Below are 20,135 nucleotides of genomic sequence, written 5' to 3'. Positions count from 1 at the left end.
ACCTCGTCAATATTTATGAGTGGGCGGAGTTGAAGGTCAGATGAGGAAGCAACACAGTCCGCCAAAACATCATGAATACTAATGAATGCCCAGAGTGGTTAATATTCATGAGCAGGTGGATCTAACCCCAGCTTTGGGGCGCAGGGCTGGTATTTAGAAGCCACTTTCAAATTAATACGCTCATTCTGCCTGTTGATCCCCAGATTGACACTGTTAAAGTGTGTTAAAGTGTGTAGACGCAAAGTGTGGCAATTTTCCAAATATTGTCATTATATTTATTAAATGGCATTTACTTGACGTACATTCAGTTTTAGCTTGGCAATTGTTCATAATTGTACCAGTCGTCTAAAAGATTCTCTTGTCACACCAGGCTTTGTTTTTTCACAACTGCTCACTCACAGTCTGTACATTGTCAGACTTTGTATATATTTAATGTAGTTCCTGTTTTGACATATGCTTGTCAACACTGTTATTTTTCTGGTAACTTTACAATGATTATGTAAAGGGAATATTCATACTGTGGGTGTTGTCATAGCACCGGTAGTTGTAGGTATTTCTCTCAAGTCTTTTCTACTTTGCTTCCTCTTTTATATTTGGTTAAGGGAATAGTCCCAGTTTAGAACTGGCGCTGTCCATTTCACTCTTTGTACCTGTTTGTGCTCTGGATAAATGTAACTGAAGTTAATGATCGTATTGATGTTTTTTTAATATTGTTCTGACCTGCAGGGCAGGGTACCTCCCTCAGAACATACCGCTCCAGCTGATTGGCTACCTGCCGGAGGAATCGTCCTTCCTGCCGTGGCATGCCGCCAGCCGAGTGTTGTACCAGCTGGACAAACTGCTGGACCGCACAGACGAGTACAGCCTGTTCAGTGTAAGTGAGAGCACGCTCACTGTCATGTCCATGTTTAGTTTAGTCATTACATTTAGACTCTGTGTGTCTGCAGGACTATGTGCTGAAGCAAGTAGCATCTCGCTATCATCAGATGGGATGGCCCAGCCCTGGACCTGGCAACGAGGGCAACATCCTGCAGGCATCGTACCAGACTGAGTATGCATCCTCAACCTAACTTCACTCGGAAAAGAAAAACAATATTCGGATTTTATTCAAAGATTTAATTTGTATTGTCCCCTTTGGCTATAATGTATTTATTTGCAAGGTTAATTTTAAGCTTATACACTAATATTCATCCTATTTTGTGCTTTTACATGGCGCCTGACTCTCGATTTGATCAAAACATTATAAACCTCAAAATCCATTAGTCTTTATAAACCTGTATCGTTAAGTCTGACTCTGAATTAATTCATCCTTGATGATATGCATACATTAATGTAGCCGCAACGACCTTGTCCAAACTTTCCTCTCACAGAGTTGATTTTGTCACCTTATTTGACTCCACTCTATGGGTTTTATTGATTGCTGTTTAACTTGCTGCCCTTGAACACCTGCAGGGAGCTACAGCGAGAGCTCATCATGTTAGCGTGCAGCTTTGGGAACAAGCAATGTCACCGCCAGGCTGTGGGCTACATCTCCGACTGGATTTCCAGCAACAAGAACAGGTGCCAAAATACACTTATTATTAACAAACATATCTGACTTCAGGTTTCAAGTCTGGCAACTTGAAAGCTTAATTTTAAAAGCAACTTTTGTCTGGATATAATGTCAATAATACATGTGTCACAGAAAATGCAATTTCTCAAGCCAATGCATTGTTTGATTTATCTTTCCCTTTGTTGAGCAGCGGCACTTTGTGTGAAATGTTGCATTCTTTTATGCGCTGCTAGTGGCTCATTCACACCCTCCAGGTCCTTTATGAGATCTGCTAAATTTGATTTCAAACAGCAATTTAAATACAAACAGATACTGGATCAAGTGCTGAATGCTTGGACGGTGGGGAGCAGATAAAAAGACTAGCACTGAACATAAACAAAAATGAATTATTTTTAACAGTGATGACATACATGCTGCTAAATTATAGTAACTCAATCAATATAATCAGACAGTACAGTTTTTCATCACAAAAACAGTAATTTATATGCTGCATATGCATTGAAGAGTTTTGTCACAGGTTTTTACATTTGATACTCTCCATGATGAAAACTTGTTGTGCACAAGTCAAACTTTCCAACAATGGCCTGTGATTTAATTGTTGGCAAAGAACAAAACACAGAACAAAAGGGAAGAATGTTAGAAGGAGGCTTTGTAGAAGAAAATAAATAACTTTCATGTCCTACCCTGAACTCTTTTCTTGACTTTGTTCTTCATGCAAAGTGCGACTGTTGTTTGTAGGAAGCATCATGGGAGCGGTTCACACATAAGAACCATATGGCACAAGTTTCCTTTTCAATCTTTCACATCACATTTTAAGTATGAAGCTCTTTGAAAATGTCCCATTTTCTGCTGTGGGAAATGGCGCTCACGTTAACATTCACGCAGGGCTCACGTCTCCAGGGGTGACGCTTAAATATTTCATGCTCTATTCAGTCATTTAATCCCATCTCCCTCGCTCGTGTATGAGATTCACTACAGTTACATTAATTATCAGGTAGGGCTTACATAACTGTGGACATTGAAGTGTTTTTGTGAAGTCTGGTTTGAGTACATTTGGTATTATATTCTTAAAGATGGTATGGACGATTTTTTTTCAGCAAATTTTTTATCATATTTCCTCGTGGCGTGGATAAATCATTTGTCCTGCCACGTATCAATCATAAAACGCACCTACCGCTCACCTGCAGCCGCGTGCGGTTCGTGCCCACGTTTCCGCGTGCCTAAGCGCATGGATCTATCATAATATAGTTCCCTCAGTGTACGGGGCAAAATGAAGACGGAGAAAGACAGTTTGAGCTGACGCAGAAGTGGACAGAAATCTACGGGAGACGAGCGATGCGATCCGTTGCGCTAATAAACAAACGCACGTGTGTGTTGTATCTAGTAGTTATATTATAGTTCTCAAATCACCGAAAAATTGTCCATACCGCCTTTAAATGTACATTATTTAGAGTTGTACCTGACGGCATGAATATTCAGCTGATGCAAAAAGGAATTTACTTTCTTTTTATGTAATGCAGATTGATGTTGTAGATGAATCCATGTGTTTTGGGGTTACTGGCAAAGATGAAAGAAATAACAATATTAGAACTTTATTTAATATGAAAATGTAATTAAATCTATTTATTAGTAATAGTTTATTGTTTCAATTGAGCTTATCTAAATAAATACAGCCTTTGATTGTGTCTGTAACAAAGAGTTAGATCTCCAAGTATATACTGTAATAGTCCAAAAATCCCATTTAATACACTTTGATAATCCCCAGTGTAATTTGCTAATTTTACCTATAAAACTGTGATTTCATTTTGATATGTGTGAATGGCTCAAGAGATTATATTTTCATTTGTTGTTGCAGCATTTATATCCAGCAGTAATTATCTTCGTGGGGGTTTAAACCTCCTGGTTGGACCCACTTGAAGAGCCGTGAGTCCGGTATAAATCTCTTCATAATGAGAATGTCACCACTTGATCTGGTGCCAATAAGCCCAGGTTTGACATTTGCCTAATTACGACTATTGTTCTATTTCCAGGACCAAAATCAGAAAAAGGCGCTTTGTCATTATTAGTGATTATTAAAACCAGCGGCACATGGTTTATTCAAATGCTTTGATACTAACGGCGTGCCCTTTTCATTTGTATTGTTTGTTAAACGTTGTATAATGCAAGGCTTAAGAAATAAGACCGAGTGAGCATTTCGTTGCGTAACTTTGAAAATGAGCATATGGCACCAGATGCTTTGTTGCAGAGTCTCTAGGTTTTTTTTGCTGTTTTTTTTTTTTCAGTTCAACTCCTCTGTGATTGAGTCGAAGTTCCAAGTCAAAGTCGCTCAAGACTGCATTTGCAACTTTTAAGTGCCAAATGTGTTCACTCCTAGTATATGTAAATGTTTAGAGTTCTCAGTGAGATTTTTCTTCTTGAAATAATATTAATAAGAGGACTATGATGCTATATATAGTCTGTGGTATTGTCCATTAATCCAGTTATAGTCACCAGTCAACAAATTTCACTTTGTAGTAATAAAAAATAGTCTGTTTGTGAAATCACATCCATTCGTTGTTTGTTTTTTAACAGATAAAGTAAAAAGTGTAGTACGCAGGTTTATTCGGTCCACCCCCGTTTAATTTTGCCATCTGGAAAAAAATCTAAACCCAGAAGATTCATGTAAACATTAATGATGTTTTTGTGAGAGTTGCAGCTTTACCCTCTGGTTTCATAAGTTTAAGTGATATTCCCCCACGAGAGTCTGTATTTCATTTATTTGTAAATGGACTACACATAGTAAAGAAGGTTTTGCTGTATGTAACATGTCTAATTTCCATCTTCAGTCTTCAATTCAGGTTCAAAATACATTATCTGCAGAACACCACAACAGTAACAATCACACAAAAGCAAAGGTTACACACCAGCACATTCAATATACATACAAATAAAATCATATTTCCTTTTTGTATTCACTCGTGCAGCTATCATTGTGTACAGATTGTTCAGACGGCGCACAGAGCACATCTACAGAATATTGAAGAGGTCGCTCCCGAATTGAACAAAAGGTGCAATAGTCGTAAAAGCGCTGACATTACATTTAGTGGTTTATCAGTGAGACAACAGTATTTAATGACTGGCATTTAGTATACAAGCGCCCAGACATAAACCAGATGTTCCAAAGCATGCGTACTGTTGGAGAAAGAGCCATTGTCAATGAACACAATTCACAAATATAGGAACTTGCTTTTGGTGATTCGGTGCAACATACAACGATGAACAATAAGGAGAGGGAGAGTACATATTTATGAAGAAATGTTTTATCTTTTTACGCTTTCAAAACGCACATTCAATCTTTCTATCAAAAGATGCCACCTGGAGTGTCATCTATTTTGCTTTTTCGTTGTATTGATTTTATGAATAGCAATACCATAATAATTGAATTATGAATGAATCCACTGCAATTAAGATTCCACAGTTAGACTTTTAACAAAGCTTTCTACAGGTGAAGCTCAGTCTCACTCTCTAATTGTGAAGAGAAAGTGGATAGAAGACGCTGCACCGCCAGAAAATGCAAGCATGTAACCCAGCCATTCTTTAAACGATTTTTGTCCAGTCAAAGATAACACAGACACAAAGTGGGAGGGGGAGTGAAACGGGGAATTTTGTCTTTGTCTGTCATAACAATTTAATCTATATCTCTGCGAGCGGAGCAGAAAGTATGATTTTCAGAGCAGTATGGCAAGGCAGTTTTATCTTTTGAGTTTTATACGTTGGTTATTGCAAAGTTCTTTTTTCAAAAATCCTTTGCAACCTTTTGACCACAATAAAGTCATGAGTCATCAGTGGGAGCTTGCCACCTAAAGCTGTAGTTGTTATAGGTTTTATCCCCAGAAATAAGATTATTTAGCAAAAACAACAAATTGATAGCTCAATATTCCAACAACAATATTCAGACAATATTATGTCAATCCAACAGAAATGTGTTGTTTTGAACATGTTAGTTGAGTTTTAATAAGTGGCCTTTAAAAATGCTCTTGAATACCTTGACTTTGGCATCTCAAAAACAAATTCACTTTGGTGATCCATCTACTGGCTGCAGAGGGAAAACATTTCCAACATAATAGCTTTGTGTATATATTTTACTATAAACAATAGGCTGTGGCTACAGAGCCGCGGCGCGGTCAAATAGCCTCATGGCTAACCTTAACCTTAAAGGCGCAATGGACGATTTTTCGGCGATTTGAGAACTCAGGCGGAAGTGCGCATGCGCACTCCCCCGTGCGGACTGATACAACAAAGACGTGCTTTTGTTTAGTAGCGCGACGGAGCGCATAGCCTCTCTCGTCTCCCGTAGATTTCAGTCCACTTCTGAGTCAGCTCGAACTGTCTTTCTCCGTCTTCATCTTGCCCCGTACACTGAGGGAACTATATTATGATAGATCAATGCGCTTAGACACGCGGAAACGTGGGACGAGCCGCACGCGGCTGCAGGTGAGCGTTAGGTGCGTTTTTATGATTGATACGTGGCAGGACTAATCGGCAGTCCACGCCACGAGGAAATAAGACTTAGATTTGGGCCAATAAAATCGTCCATTCAACCTTTAACCCTGACCCTGACCCTAACCTTAACCCTAACCCGGTGCGGTCTAACCCGGCGCGGTCAAATAGCCCATCAGCTTCAGGAGCCGCGGCACAAAATGGCCTAGCAGTTTCGGGCGCGCGCCGCGGCTCTGTAGACACTCAAACAATATAGTCAAAATTAAAACATCCATGTCATCCTCTGAAGGGCTGCATCTGTGTGCATCAATAGTTAATGAACTCTTACCATGTTTAGCTCAGAAGACATGTCCTCCGGGCCCATGATAGTTGATCTTGAGAATCTATTTAAGTTGTGGTAACCTATGGATTCACTCCTGTCCAGCGTGTTTCTGAATGACAGCACAGCATTTGGACTGATCATATTTCTATTGTTGGAATTTATTTCAAATCAGTAGCATGAAAATCATTTTGTAATTTAAGTTCTATTTGACCGTGATTGGAATGGAAATGCTTTGTTTTTTGCTGTAATTGGCAGTGGTGGATGAAGTACTTTCTTACATAAAAATACACTTACAGGAGCAAAAAAATCCTAAAGTAAAAGTATCACATAACATAATAATACTAATTACTAGTAAATGTATTTAGTACCCATTTGAAAAAGTTATTTCATTCACCAGAGCGTTGCTGTACTGGTGTGACTCAGAATATGAAGCTCAAAGGAAATATATTGAGTGTAATAATGCTCCGGTGGTTCCTGTACAGGCCTACTGGCAGATGAAGGTCGGGTCAAGAAGAAGAAATTTAGAATCCCTGAGTAAATTCTGCGCTTACGACCTGGGAAGAGCTAAACAAAACATACAAACTAAACAAAGATGTTAAGATCTAGCAGCACAGGTCTGAGATTTAAGGTCTTGATTACATGAGGTATAACTGTCTTGTTTCTCCCAGTCTTGAGAATCAAAAGGGGAATAATATCTAAATTATATAAATGCATTCATAGCCTGGACAACCATTATACTAAATATATTAAAATAAATATAAGAAAGAAATGGGAATGAGAAGGTCATTTTGTTTTCACAGACAAAAATTGGGAAAATATTTGTACATCTCAATGGAGGACCACAAAATCCCTCACGTTTCTTTATAACACCATGTCAAAGTGCTCATTATTCACAGAGATCGACTAACTGCTATTGTGTTTTGGGACTGCCGTGTTATTAAATACTGGACCGAGATCAATGAGGCGATGCGGATTGTCTTTGACGCCGATGTTCCATTTGACTTCACCTCAGATTGTAGGATTCCAACGATGGTGATGATTAATGGATACCTGTGCACTGACAACGAAACAGGCAGTAACAAAGAAATGGACGATGGGAGCTGAGCCGACTGTCAGGGAATAGACTTTGGACATTTAGAAAAAGGAAAACTGACTTTTTAACAGACATTGGGACAGGTGGAATCAATACATGGCCTAAAATTTTATTTCTTATTTACTTTTCATTTAAACGTTTTACTCTCTGGTCTTGTTTATTTGTTCACTCTGATTTGTTTGTATTATATAACATCAAAATACTCATAATTTTAAAAAAGAAGAAAATAAAAGCATTTCACACAGATTTCTAAACTTATATAACGTGATCTTGATAAAGAACTGTATTGAGTTTTTCAGTCAACTGTGGCGACTGAATTGATAACCTATTGTACTGTTTTAATTAGGCTGTAATTTCGTTTGCTCAAAGTTGGGACTTGAGGTCAGAACCTTCAGGGAAGATGTCATTATATCCTGTCCAGTTCAAAAAGCTAGTGAAGTTGCAAGTACAGATTCCTGCTCTCAAATGTAGTGAAGTAAAAGTAAAAAGTATCCACTGCCAACTAAATATTACATGCTATCAAAATTGTTATTGTTAGTTTTGTAGTTATTCTGAATGACTTACGTGTCTGAATAATACAATGGTCAGCTGGGGCAGTCCACATGAACTGTTAGCGTCCTTGATTGAAGAGATCCACTCCAGTTTCCAGTTCTAGACAATAAAGTGCCTGAGAGAACTGTACGCAGTTTGTTTGGCAGATGTTCTCTAAGAAGGCCCTTTCTGCTTCAGCGGGCATTACCCCCCTACATGTGTGCTACTGCTCAGTCTTAAGTGGAGCATCGCTAAAATGATTTCCCAGGTCGTTGAGTGATGTAATTGGCGCCGCCTCATTCACCCACAACAAAACACACACACACACACAAGAGTTAGTTAAGTGTATGTCTTTTCCAACCGAGAGTTCTAGATTGTGCTGAAATATGTTGCCTTTGGGATGGACAATATTGATGAAAACGAATATCTCAATATTTAGCATTTTCTCTCTCAATGAGAGAGCTGCTTGTTTCAAAGGAGATAGTATTGCCTTGATTTGAATGTTCCACAGTATTATATAGTACTTAATTAAGCACTACAACAACACTCAGACAATATATAAGCAATATTATAGAGAATGTGCTAAAATGTGCCTCTAAGTTTAAGCACAAAACATGAATGGACCTGGAAATTAACCAGAAATGTCACTGTATACCTTTGTTTGGGAGAAAGTAATTGTTTCCATCATTTAAATTTGAATCTGTTCTTTTTGCTGCCATTTGTATTTGTTTTTATTGCAGACAATATACTTGATATCTCTTCCAAAACAAGTGCAATATTATCCGATATTAATGTTTTTAGTAAATCTCCCACCTTTATGTGACATTCTTTAAGGACATTTTGAAGTTAATGCGCCCTTCGTCACATGCACAGGTCTGAAGGAGGAAAGGCTCACTTCTCTCTTTGCTGTTGATCCAGGCCAGTGACCAGCTGGGCCAGTGGATGTTGAATCAGTGTGTCATTTAACCGCTTCCCCCCTCTGGTGCTGTGCTGCGGTTTTTCAGGTTCAGGAAGCATGTTTCAGGTGGTTTGTACATTCTGCTGTCGTATATATATATGTACATATGTATATATATATATATATATATATATATATATATATACATATATATATATGTACCAGCGTCATAAGGCGCTGGTACAGCTGGCAGCCCGGTGTAAACGCTCTCTCTTCTTTCTCACACTTATTGTGCTTTATCTCCTATATTTTGTAAATATAGTTAGTATATTTTTTGTATTTTACTGTACGATAGGGACACGCGCTGGAATAGTTTTTAAATTCAACTGTTTTTGACTTTTTTCGGCTGGATTTGAGCGTTTTTCGTTGCGTTCGTTGTGTTGTTGTGACGTGAGCTAGCTCCGAGCGAGCCCACCAGCCCCCCCCCCCCCCGCGCCCTCCGGCCGCGCTAAAGTACGGCGTGTCGTCGGTACACGTTTATATACACGTTTATATGAAAGAGGAACTTCACGAACGATCGGGACACGCACTGGAATCGCTTTAAATTAACTTGTTTTGACTTTATTCGGCTGGATTGAGTGTTTTCGTCGTGTCGTTGCGATGTGTCTTGGCTCTGAGTCCCCCGGCTCCGGCCCCGCCCCCCGGCTCCGGCCCCGCCCCCCGGCTCCTGCCCCGCCCCCCGGCCGGCGCCGTACCGCGTTTCCACAAAGGAGGAACTCATGAAACTGCGGAGAACAGTCGTCTTACCCGGAGATCGTCACGTTATCCCGTCGCAATACTGACCTAACCTAATACTGATGTGCAATTCTGTCGTATGTGCAATTACTGTTGGAATTCATGTGCAATTACTGTGCAATTACTGTGAAATTCATGTGCAATCTATGTGCTGTCGTGACACATATTCATGTGCAATTACTGTCGGGATCACATGCAATGGTATTTATGTATTTATTTGTCTATGGGAGTTTTTATTTATAGGAGATCTTCTACTGAAAGTGTTTTTCAGACTTCCTATAAGTGATCTGTTCTTCTGTATCTACCTCTGTATCTACCTGCGTTGCACCAATGAAATTTCCCCATGTGGGACAATAAAGGAATATCTTATTGTTGTGACGTGAGCTAGCTCCGAGCGAGCCCACCAGCCCCCCCGCGCCCTCCGGCCGCGCTAAAGTACGGCGTGTCGTCGGTACACGTTTATATACACGTTTATATGAAAGAGGAACTTCACGAACGATCGGGACACTCACTGGAATTGCTTTAAATTAACTTGTTTTGACTTTATTCGGCTGGATTGAGTGTTTTCGTCGTGTCGTGGCGATGTATTTTGGCTCTGAGTCCCCCGGCTCCGGCCCCGCCCCCCAGCCGGCGCTGTACCGCGTTTACACAAAGGAGGAACTCATGAAACTGCGGACAACAGTCGTCTTACCCGGAGATCGTCACGTTATCCCGGCGGACATCCTAAGGAAAACGCAACGAGGCAGACGGGCTGGACATAAACTCCGAGAGAAGAGAGGGACAAACAGGAAGTCGGTTCCCGCCGTAGTCATGGGTAACGTGAGGTCCCTTCAAAATAAAATGACGGAAATAGCGAGCCTCATGCGGTCCCAGAGGATTTATAGGGACAGCAGCGTCTTGATTTTCACAGAGACCTGGTTAACAGCAGAAATGCCAGACTCTATTGTAGGTTTGGACAATTTTCATCTGCTGCGGGCGGACAGAACGAGAGAATCCGGGAAGAAAAGAGGTGGAGGTCTGGCGGTGTATGTGAACACGAGCTGGTCCAAACCCGAACACTGCACAGTGAGGGAGCAGCTATGTAACAAGGATATTGAACTATTGGCTATTGGCATGAGGCCATATTATCTGCCCCGGGAGTTCTCACATGTGATTTTGATCGCAGTCTATGTGGCCCCGTCTGCCAATGCTGAAAATGCTTGTGAAGCACTGCTCTCCTGCACTTGTAGGCTGCAAACACAGCATCCACAGGCTCTCTTCCTCATCTCTGGTGACTTTAACCACGCTTCTCCCTCTTCTGTTCTACCAACATACACCCAGTATGTTACCTGCTCCACCAGAGAGAATAGAACATTGGACTTGTTTTTTGCCAACACCAAGGAGGCTTATTCTTCTTCCCCCCTCCCTCCCCTGGGCAGCTCGGACCACAACCTTGTACATCTGAGGCCTGTGTATGAATCCATCGTGCGCAGGCAGCCTGTGGTGTCCCGTGAGGTGAGGATGTGGTCTGCTGAGAGCGAGGAGGCTCTGAGGGACTGCTTCAGCACCACTGTCTGGACTGAGCTTTATGACCCACATGGGGAGGACATCAACACCATCACAGAGTGCATCACGGACTACATCAACTTCTGTTTTGAGAACATTGTTCCCTCCCGGACGGTGCGGTGTTTTCCAAACAACAAGCCATGGATTAACCGTGAACTGAAGGCTCTGTTGAAGGAGAAGAAGATAGCCTTCAGGTCAGGGAACAAGGAGGAGCTGAGGACTGTGCAGAAGGAGCTGAGGAGGAAGATCAGGCAGGCTGAGGCCGGCTACAAGAGGAGGATGGAGGAGCAGCTGCAGCAAAAGAACATTCAGGGAGTGTGGAGGAGCCTGAAAACCATCTCGGGCTTCAAAATCCCCCCTGCCCAGACAGAGGGGGATCTACAGTGGGTGAATGATTTAAATGCTCACTTCTTGAGGTTTGATCGGTCACCCGCCCCTCCCCCTGCACAGCTGCACGCTCCCTCTTCCACAGCTGGACAATGCCCTGCATCTGTTCCTCTTCGCTTATCTGCCCCGGACCATCAGCTCCCCACTTCGCCTGGATTCACCCATCCCCCCGGCACACAGTCCCTCTGCCAACCACTGACTGTCACAGCAGCACAGGTGAGGAGTGAGCTGAAGAGGATTAAAGTGAGGAAGGCAGCAGGACCTGATGGCATCAGCCCCAGGCTCCTTAAGTCCTGCGCAGATGAACTGTGTGGAGTTATGGAGCATGTCTTCAACATGAGCCTGAAGCTGAGGGTGGTACCACAGGTCTGGAAGACCTCCTGTCTGGTACCTGTGCCTAAGACACCGCACCCCAAAGACCTCAACAGCTTCAGGCCAGTGGCTCTCACGTCCCACCTGATGAAGACACTGGAGCGGCTAGTCCTGGACCACCTCCGCTCCACCGTGAGCTCAGCCATGGACCCGCTGCAGTTTGCATATCGGTCTGGCATCGGAGTGGAGGACGCCGTCATCTCCCTGCTGCACCGCTCTCTCTCTCACCTGGAAAAGCCTGGCAGCTCTGTGAGGATTCTGTTCTTCGATCTTTCCAGCGCCTTCAACACCATCCAGCCGCTGCTCCTGAGGGACAAGCTGGAGACGGCTGGTGTGGAGTATGACCTGGCAGAGTGGATCCTGGACTACCTCACAGACCGACCCCAGTTTGTGAGAGCCCGGAACTGTGTGTCTGACACTCGGACCTGCAGTGTGGGGGCGCCCCAGGGCACTGTCCTCGCGCCCTTTCTCTTCACCCTTTACACTGCAGACTTCAGACATGACACGGACAGCTGTGTCCTGCAGAAGTTCTCTGATGACTCTGCCATCATCGGACTCATCACGGACGACGATGACGCGGAGTACAGGGGACTGGCGCAGGACTTTGTGGACTGGTGTCAGCGGAACCACCTCCTCATCAACGCGGGGAAGACCAAGGAGATGGTGGTGGATTTCCGCAGACGCCACTCCACTGCCCCCTCACCAGTGAACATCCAGGGACAGGACATTGAGAGAGTGGACTCATACAAGTACCTGGGTGTTCATCTGAACCACAAACTGGACTGGACTCATAACACAGACGCACTGTACAGGAAGAGCCAGAGTCGGCTCTACCTCCTGAGGAGACTCAGGTCTTTTGGAGTGACAGGGCCACTCCTGAAGACCTTCTACGACTCTGTGGTGGCATCGGCCCTCCTGTACGGTGTGGCCTGCTGGAGCAGCAGAATCACAGAGAGGGAGAGGAAGAGGCTGGACAGAGTCATCAAGAAGTCCAGCTCCGTCCTGGGCTGTGCTCTGGACTCGGTGCAGGAGGTGGGGGACAGGAGGGTCCTGGCTAGATTCACATCTATGCTGGACCATGAGTGTCACCCCCTGCAGGACACTCTCTCCGCTCTGGAGAGCAGCTTCAGTGAGAGACTGATCCACCCTCGATGTGTGAAGGAAAGGTATGAACACTCGCAATACTGACCTAACCTAATACTGATGTGCAATTCTGTCGTATGTGCAATTGCTGTTGGAATTCATGTGCAATTCATGTGAAATTCATGTGCAATCTATGTGCTGTCGTGACACATATTCATGTGCAATTACTGTCGGGATCACATGCAATGGTATTTATTTATTTGTCTATGGGAGTTTTTATTTATTTATAGGAGATCTTCTACTGAAAGTGTTTTTCAGACTTCCTATAAGTGATCTGTTCTTCTGTATCTACCTCTGTATCTACCTGCGTTGCACCAATGAAATTTCCCCATGTGGGACAATAAAGGAATATTTTATCTTATCTTATCTTATCTTATCTTATCTTATATATATATATATATATGTGTGACACACAAGTCTAATGGATACACGTTTTTCACTATTTGCAATTGCTGCAGGGGGTGAAACTATTACAGCTAAAATGATAATCAAAAGCTCCCCATTTCACACATATAATTTTGACATAAAACGTCAAATGCCACGTCCTTATGGTTTTCACCTCTTGCTTTAATTAAGCAATTGAAATTGTCCTAATCAGATACCTCAGGCTAGAAATATATTTTTTATTAGATTGAGAGAGGGTGATTTTTGATCCCAAACGTGCCGTTTTTGTATAATTGTAACATGTATTATTACCTTTTCTCTTTACAAACTCTCATGGGGGGTTTAATGCATTTATGTGTTGTTTCCTAGGATCCCTCCGAACATCAGAGACATAGTGTACTGTACAGGGGTCAGCCTGATGGATGAGGATGTCTGGGAGTTTCTCTGGATGAAGTTTCACTCGTCTGGAGCTGTGTCTGAGAAGAAGATCCTCCTGGAGGCTTTGACCTGCTCAGACAACTCCTTCCTCCTCAACAGGTACAGATTGTAAACGAGTTAATGCAGATGGCTAATGATATGTAATACAGATGGGGGAGAAGCATAAATAAATAAAAAATATTGTTGCATTGTGTCCAGTTTGTTGTGTACATCTTTTATTGTCAGGCACACGACCAAAATGCATACAATAGCACAGTAAAGTTAGCGATAAGTCAGGCTTATATTCTACTCCACATTTTGACCTTATGGCTATGGTCTGGACTATTATATATATATGAACTTTGAATGGTAGAACAATGATTGGCAGGTGCATACAATAAATGTGCTTCACTTAATGTGAAACACATTGCAAATTAAAGTAAGGCTGCAGTGAAACTTGCCCCAGGCTGAGTCACTGCTGGAGCCCCATGTGTGTGTGAGCACTTGGGCACTTACTGTACATAATTGGGTCCAGAATCTGCCTTGACTGGTCATTTTCCGTGTACACATTTGCCTGGTAATGCAAACAATCATTCCGCTGAAACTTTTTAAACCAACTTCAGCTGAAATCAAGCATCTGTGAATGAAGGGCAGCAGTATGAGGTACAAGGTGTAACTCATAACAGGACCGGACATTTTCCCACATAGCGGCTAAAGAAATAGTCATATGGACATCTCTTAATCTTGTCACTGATGCCCTTTGAGGTTCAGGTTAGGTGAGGATACACTGTGATAGGGCTCTATTTTATCCCCAGCTAAGTGCGGCTATCTCTTATTGAGCAAAAAGTAGGGGATATATGTCTGGTGCGTTCAAACAGTGAGACAGATCTGAGCGCCTTTGCTAGAAAGAGCAAGATGCTATCGATTTTGCAACCCCAGTAAACTGTCCTGCGATGCGAGGGCTGCTGCATGTTCAGATAGCTGTTATCACATACCCGCACGTACGCACACACAAATCAAAGAGCACGCGGCAAAACACTGATTGGTCACAGAGGAAATGGTTTCAGCACAGAGGGATTGTGGGTAAAGAGAGAGAAAATTGATTTGGGGGTCTAATGAAAAGACAGGAGCAACAAACAGCGCATTCTTGCACACCGCAGAAGGACACACAAGTGGTTCCTGTACACTGACCAGTATTTTCGGTTTCTCTGCCGTCTTTAAACTCTTTCAACACTTTTGGATTTCCCGCAATCTCAGCCTTTATCACAAGCATTTTATTTAAAGATAGATGTGCAGGATGCGGCGTTAGGATTACAGCTAAAGGTCCCTGCAGGGTAAACAGGCATTCTAATTTTCTGTTAGACGTTTTCTGGATAGGGAGAGAGTTGCAGCACAAATGTGTGTTGTTTGTGTGTTGCCCAGGTTACTGAACCTGTCTCTGAGCTCTGACCTGGTCCCGGAGCAGGATGTGATTGATGTGATAATCCACGTGGGCAGAAATCCGCAGGGACGAGACCTGGCCTGGAAGTACTTCAGAGAAAAGTGGGACATCCTCAACGCACGGTCAGACATGTCTTTACTCTTTACTGTGGCAACATAACTATCGAATGTGGTAAAGGTTGTAATGTTATGACCCTGTTCGTTTAGCTATGGAGAGGCGCTGTTCATGAACTCGAAGCTGATTGGTGGAGTCACAGAGTTTCTCAACACAGAAAAGGAACTAAATGAGGTAAAGATAAAGTCTTGATTTTTTACAAAGCATGTTTATGACTCTAATATAACTCTATGACTCTAAATATCTTTGTCAAGTGTTTGGCTCTCTCTCAGTTCTCTGTGTTGTTTTATCACATCTTACATTATATTTAAATTCTGCGTGTTACAGTTATTGGCTCAGGAAAAGTCGGAATCAACAATAAAATGCATAACAAATGCCAAGACATTGTTTCTTCACGCTCAAAGTTAATTTGCTTGTTGAGCTGTTTAAAAGATGTTATTTTTCATGAAACAAGAATAGTTTAAAATGATAATGTTATGTAGAAAGAATGAGAGAGGAAGTGTGACGCGGCTGCCAAAAAGGGAAGTTATAACAATGTGAATAGTATGAGTTAAAGAGATGGATTTTCTCTTTCACTCCACTGAAGCTGACAAACTTGGAGCAGAGGTTTTCTCATAATTCTCTCCAACAAAGTTTCTTTTAATGCCTCATCTCACACGACTGCAGCTGTAAAGACGCCATTCAAGATAAAGTTGGCTTTAATAACTATACAGACACAAACTGCGAAACTTAAGAATTGATGTTGAAGCTTGTGACCCGCTGTAGGTACAAGGCATGATTCTTATTTGCAAAAGAATTGTGCATATACAGTATTTTACAGTCTGTCTGGATAAAGGTGAGGTCTATTGTCTAACTTTTATAGCTCATTTTCTCTCAAGGTGTAAAGAACCGGGGTGGAAAATGAACAATGGAAAATGTTAAACCTCTAAATAAGGTGACTTTGGGTAAAATGGATTGCAATTAGCAGTGAAAAATAGAAGTTAAATGTGCATTATGCAGTAGTCGCCTAATATAATGAGTCAAATGAAGTAGCACTTGTCATGTTTGCCAAAAAAAAACTACCACCATTACTTCAAGTTACTCTTTTTTTGCCTTAATTGAAAAGTTTGAACTCTTTAAATGTGTTAAGCTTAACGTTCAAAAGATCCCAATGAATAAACCTCCTTTTGTTGTTTTCTAGTTAAAAGAGTTCATACAGACCAGTGGTGTTGGGGCAGGGCCCGCGTTGCCCCGGGCGCTGGAGATCGTCGAGGGCAACGTCCGTTGGCATCGTCTCCACCGGCGACCGTTCTACCAGTGGCTCCGAAAACCTCAAAACTCTAACGGCTTTAACGGATAACAATGTGGAGGAAAACGTGACTGCTAACTAATGATGTGACCTGAAATGTACGCAGCCATAACAAACCACCACAGAGGAGAAACAAAGGATGTGCTTTCACTCTATTTTTTCAGATATCTGTTAAATTCAATTTGTTATAGAACTTGTTATAGTTTTAAAATTGCTTTGAATGGATGGACGTGAAATCAAACGACTGAACCAAATTCCAACAAGTTTACATATTAAGGTTTTTTGTGGGTTTGTTTGATTATGAAATAAGTGGAGAATAATCAATAGCACACTTTTGCAGACAATTGTATTTTTCCATTGGATTAACAAAGAGTACAAAGAGTACAAAGGTTGAAACATTGATTTATTTGATTCACAATAGTGCACGGAAGTAACAAAAATATCATGACCAATTATCTTGGTAGCAGGCCTGGACTGGCCATCGGCCGGTGAACTTTTGGGCCGGTCACTATCAGACTTGCTCAACACAACTCAAGGTGGACCTATCAGAAACTAAATAGTAGTAGTATGTAGTAATTCAATTTAGAATAAAATACAATAAAAATGTGCAACAAAGCACTCCTTTTCTTCAACTGAGCACCTCTTTTACCACCTCTTTTTGGACATTATTGTACCCATGCAGCGCTCCTTATCCTTTTTATTCTTGATAGTTCCAGCATTGTTTTGGTTTAAAGTCGTAGCACTGGCTTATACTGTAATTAAAAAAATATACAGCCCTAAAGCATTTGGATGGGAGTCACAATGAATTGGGCCAAATTTGCTACAACAGGCCATGCCAAGCATCATTAAGACAATCTAAAATACACTAAAACTGAAAAACACTTGTTTTGGACCAAATCCTTGCAGATACATTTTAATTCATATAGACAAATATTAAGTTAGTAAGCTTATCCTTCTGAAACAATCAATTGTAAATCAATAAAAATGTTGTTGCTGAATCGCCGGATCGCTGCGGTCGTGGTCCAGGAGAAGGCCGGTCCAGACAAAAAGGTCCAGGGACAATTTTTTTTGTCCCAGTCCAGCCCTGCTCGGAAGCCCGAAACACAACAAATGGAGAACTTATGTCCCAACAAAATTTCAGCGTTCACTGCGTTAGCACTAGAGCATATGCGGAAGTGCAGTTCCTACACATAAAGACATTCAACAAATGAAATAGACAGTTTGACAAAAAACACTGAAATGTAAAGTCCAAATACCATTTAGTTAAAGTGCCCTTGAGTTGAATTGTTTCTGCTGTTTTCTGATCTGTAAAGGCCTTTGATTGTGGTTTGTGAGTGATTCGACACATTCATGAGCCTGGGACACAATTACATATATGATTTAATGTATGGGCTTGCATTACGATCTTATGTAGACATCAATGCTCTACATTTAAGAAGATGTGCATTAGACATGTGGCTCTGTCCAAAGAGACAAAAGTAGAAATATTCAGAGCAGTTGTTGTAGCCCAGAGCGTTTTGGTTTGTTTGAATCACATTTTCTCTTTTTCTCCAGAACAGCTGAAAAAGCTTGAAACACAGCTGTGAACCCCATGTTTATTGTTGCACTCTTTGAATTGTAATTGCACATAAAGTGCATTTAGGTCATAGCTCAGACTTTGCACTTGAGGAACAAATGTATAATTAGAAGATTATAGAGAAAATTATACACTTTGATAACTTCTTTTTTGTTTAGGTTTTCAGACGAAATGTGAAAATATGAAAATAGTCTTCATAAACGGTATTGCAGTCCTATATATAACTGAATGGTGAGGAAGATTTATTTATTTATTTATGTATAGAGCTCGGGATCAGTCAGCCTAGTGTTAAACCTAGATGCTAATTAAAAACATTCTAACATATGGAGTGATAAATGTATTTATCAGTGGTAAATGTCATTTTCTGACGTTCCAATCCGAGCTCTATTTTTTTCACAAACTGAGCTTCTTTTACCTAAACCTGAAGAAGAAGCTTATTCCGAGTTTAGAAGAGAAAAGTAAATCTTACTTTTTACTAGACAGAAATATAGCATTTCTTAAGGTCTTTTAATAAAAAGCCACTTGATTTATCAAACATCTATTAATGTAAACGCACATTGAGATTGGAAGAAAAAGCACATTAAACATGACATTCGTAACCTGCCATTTGTTCCCAGGCAACAGCACAAGAACTAAGAGTGGGGTTTTATGGCTGCTGGAGTGTCATTAAACACGGAGATGATGCTTTTAAAACATCCATAAATGATGTGGCTATATATTAGAGTCTTGAGTGGGGGACTTGATCATTTTTTTCCAAAACTATCTCTGGCTCTTTTCCCAGTATGATGAAAATCCACAGTGCAATGGAAAACCTGCAAGTTGGCAAAGCGGCAAATTTTTGAGCAGTGGAGTGAAAAATGTGATGGATTCATAATTCAGCAGGAATTGTCCTATGAGCCTGGCAAAGTGTCTTCTTCAGTGGATTTGTGGACACAGCAAATGTACATTATAGCAGCCATATAGAATTATAAACTACGGTACAGATGTGAACTGGACATGAAACGGAGTCTGGCAAAGAAAATGGATCGTAAAAGAGTGGGCGTCTGGTTTCCCCTTTAGCGATGAAAATGTAAATTACACAGACTGGAATTTTATAACAATCCAGACAAAAGAGCTCCTCTGTTACATCTAAGGACGGACGACCTTTACAATTGCGAATGGACGAGAGGAATCAAAATAATTCCTAAGTGAGTGCTGTGAGTCAGACCTTGTGTTTAATCTTGGTCCAATTGCGCAAAGACTTTTTATTCTGGTATATTTCCTTTTTCTGGCTTTGATGTTGATAATTGAGCCATATATGAAGTAATGGGCCTGCCTGCTTCTCTCTGCACTGTGTGTCTTGTACCGGTACTGTCGTGTGTGTGCGTGTGTGTGTGTGTGTGTGTGTGTGCGCGCGCGTGTGTGTGTGCGCGTGCGTGTGTGCGTGTGCGCGCGTGCGTGCGTGCGTGTGCGCGCGTGCGTGCGTGTGTGTGTGTGTGTGTGTGTGTGCGCGCGTGTGTGTGTGCGCGTGCGTGTGTGCGTGTGCGCGCGTGCGTGCGTGTGCGCGCGTGCGTGCGTGTGTGTGTGTGTGTGTGTGTGTGTGAAGGCAGCAGTGGAGCCAGTTATAAGGTTTGAATGAGGATAATTATAATCATTGTTATAATAAGCCTTGATGACGGTGGCCAAGTTGTAAATGTAATTGTAAATGATGTGGAAAAAAGGCAAATTAATATTATTATGTGATGATAATGAATATGAATATTTAAATGCTGAAAGAATTTGGATTATAAACTGCATAACACACATTTTTCAAATGATA

The 20,135-nt window shown here is 41.6% G+C and overlaps 1 protein-coding gene across 1 annotated transcript in view; it reads left to right on the top strand.

Moving 5' to 3' along the window:
• Positions 1–17,746, top strand: part of LOC140367399 (thyrotropin-releasing hormone-degrading ectoenzyme-like) — a 132,835-nt gene extending 115,089 nt beyond the window's left edge. Inside the window, exons 14-20 of the mRNA XM_072453866.1 lie at positions 727–874; positions 948–1,051; positions 1,453–1,560; positions 13,871–14,038; positions 15,341–15,481; positions 15,566–15,647; positions 16,654–17,746. Of these exons, the coding sequence (XP_072309967.1) occupies positions 727–874; positions 948–1,051; positions 1,453–1,560; positions 13,871–14,038; positions 15,341–15,481; positions 15,566–15,647; positions 16,654–16,812 (910 nt within the window). The 3' untranslated portion in view covers positions 16,813–17,746. The remainder of the gene's footprint in view (positions 1–726; positions 875–947; positions 1,052–1,452; positions 1,561–13,870; positions 14,039–15,340; positions 15,482–15,565; positions 15,648–16,653) is intronic.
• The last annotated feature ends 2,389 nt before the right edge of the window (positions 17,747–20,135 follow it).

Source organism: Eucyclogobius newberryi, unplaced genomic scaffold (genome assembly GCF_026437365.1).
Source record: "Eucyclogobius newberryi isolate DKJ021-1_F unplaced genomic scaffold, fEucNew1.0.hap1 SCAF_2, whole genome shotgun sequence".
Classification (NCBI taxonomy): domain Eukaryota; kingdom Metazoa; phylum Chordata; class Actinopteri; order Gobiiformes; family Gobiidae; genus Eucyclogobius; species Eucyclogobius newberryi.
This window is presented reverse-complemented; position numbering and strand designations above follow the sequence as displayed.